The 1,351-nt window shown below is 50.9% G+C and overlaps 1 protein-coding gene across 1 annotated transcript in view; it reads left to right on the top strand.

Moving 5' to 3' along the window:
* Positions 1 to 35: 35 nt before the first annotated feature.
* Positions 36 to 1,351, top strand: part of LOC308174876 (melatonin receptor type 1B-B-like) — a gene marked incomplete at both ends in the record, with an annotated part of 34,657 nt that continues 33,341 nt past the window's right edge. The window contains one exon of the mRNA XM_080549986.1: positions 36 to 227. Coding sequence (XP_080406112.1) covers positions 36 to 227 — 192 coding nt within the window. The remainder of the gene's footprint in view (positions 228 to 1,351) is intronic.

Raw genomic sequence — 1,351 nt, 5'->3', positions numbered from 1 at the left:
ACAAGGCCGAGTAGCCGCAGGTAAAGCTCAGCACCATGGACAGCGACCCATTCCAGCCCCTGGGCAGAGGAGATGCAGGGAAACCCCACAGCTCTGCCCAGCTGCCCTGCATCCCCCAATTAGCAGAGGCGCAGTGGGAAACCAAGCGGGAGCTCGTGGTCGCAATGCGACACACCTGTGCCACCAGCAGACAGAGGATCGGCCGAGACAGAAGCACGCACGTTGGGGTGAGAGCCGGACTACGGATCTGTATCTGTGTTTAATGTTATTAATTGTTCTGTTCTGCTAGAGAGCCCTCTAGAGGAGGAACCTTTATTGAATTATACTTCTCACCCCCCCCCCCCCCCCCCTTTAGACTTTAGTAACGGCGAGCATCCGCTGGCCTTATCGCCCTTGTTCTTTTAGTTAATAAAATACGCCTGGAGTGGCTAACTGTCCCTCCTGTTTTGTGTCGTCTCTGGCTCGTGTGTGTGTGTGTGTGTGTGTGTGTGTGTGTGTGTGTGCGTGTGTGTGTGTGTGTGTGTGTGCGTGTGTGTGTGTGTCTCTCTCTCTCTCTCTCTCTCTCTCTCTCTCTCTCTCTCTCTCTCTCTCTCTCTCTCTCTCTCTCTCTCTCTGTACATTTGCTATTCATCCCTCTGTGGGGAAGCCACTTAGTTTAATATATGTATATACTTATAAAGTAGTTCAATATATCAGAGCTGTGTACGAAACTGTGTGTGTGTGCGTGTACAGTATGAGGCCATGGGTGGTCGAAGGTGGCAGCCACTGGGGGCTCTATTTTCACGGACAGACGCAGGTCCAAATGCAGGTGTATTAGCAATATGTGTCCACGGTAACAGGTTAAATTACCCACTGCCCCGGAGCATTGTCTCATCTGCACTCAGATGGGTGGAGTAGTGATCACAGAGGCGTGTTTAAGACAATAGCAATACAAAAAGCAACACTATTTCAGACACACCCCCTAGTGCTACTGCCAGCGCCGGAGCCCCCGCAGTGCCTGCTTTTGTACTAAGACAGATGGTTAACAGACACTGTTAACTAACGAGGCTGGCACCTCCTTCAGAAGGGTCTGTAGGGAGAGACAGGAAGATGCTGCAGAGTACTTTCCAACTACTCCACTGGTGTGAGAGGCAGTGCTGCAGTGGGAGGAGCTGTCCGCGGTGCTGAAGTGGATACCGTACTCTTCTTGAGCCGCACTTCTTGTGCCACTACAACGTCCTCTCTCTGAGCTGATCTGTTCATGGTCCTGAACTAGGTGCTCTTCAGCTGCACCGTAGACATCATGCCACTCCAACTAGACTAGCAATTGGACATAATCTACAGATAACGGCTATGTTATATAATTATATTC

Source organism: Nansenia antarctica, assembly GCF_963989245.1.
Source record: "Nansenia antarctica genome assembly, chromosome: 20".
NCBI classification, from domain to species: domain Eukaryota; kingdom Metazoa; phylum Chordata; class Actinopteri; order Argentiniformes; family Microstomatidae; genus Nansenia; species Nansenia antarctica.
Note: the sequence above shows the minus strand (reverse complement) of the source record. Positions and strands in the feature narration are given on the sequence as shown.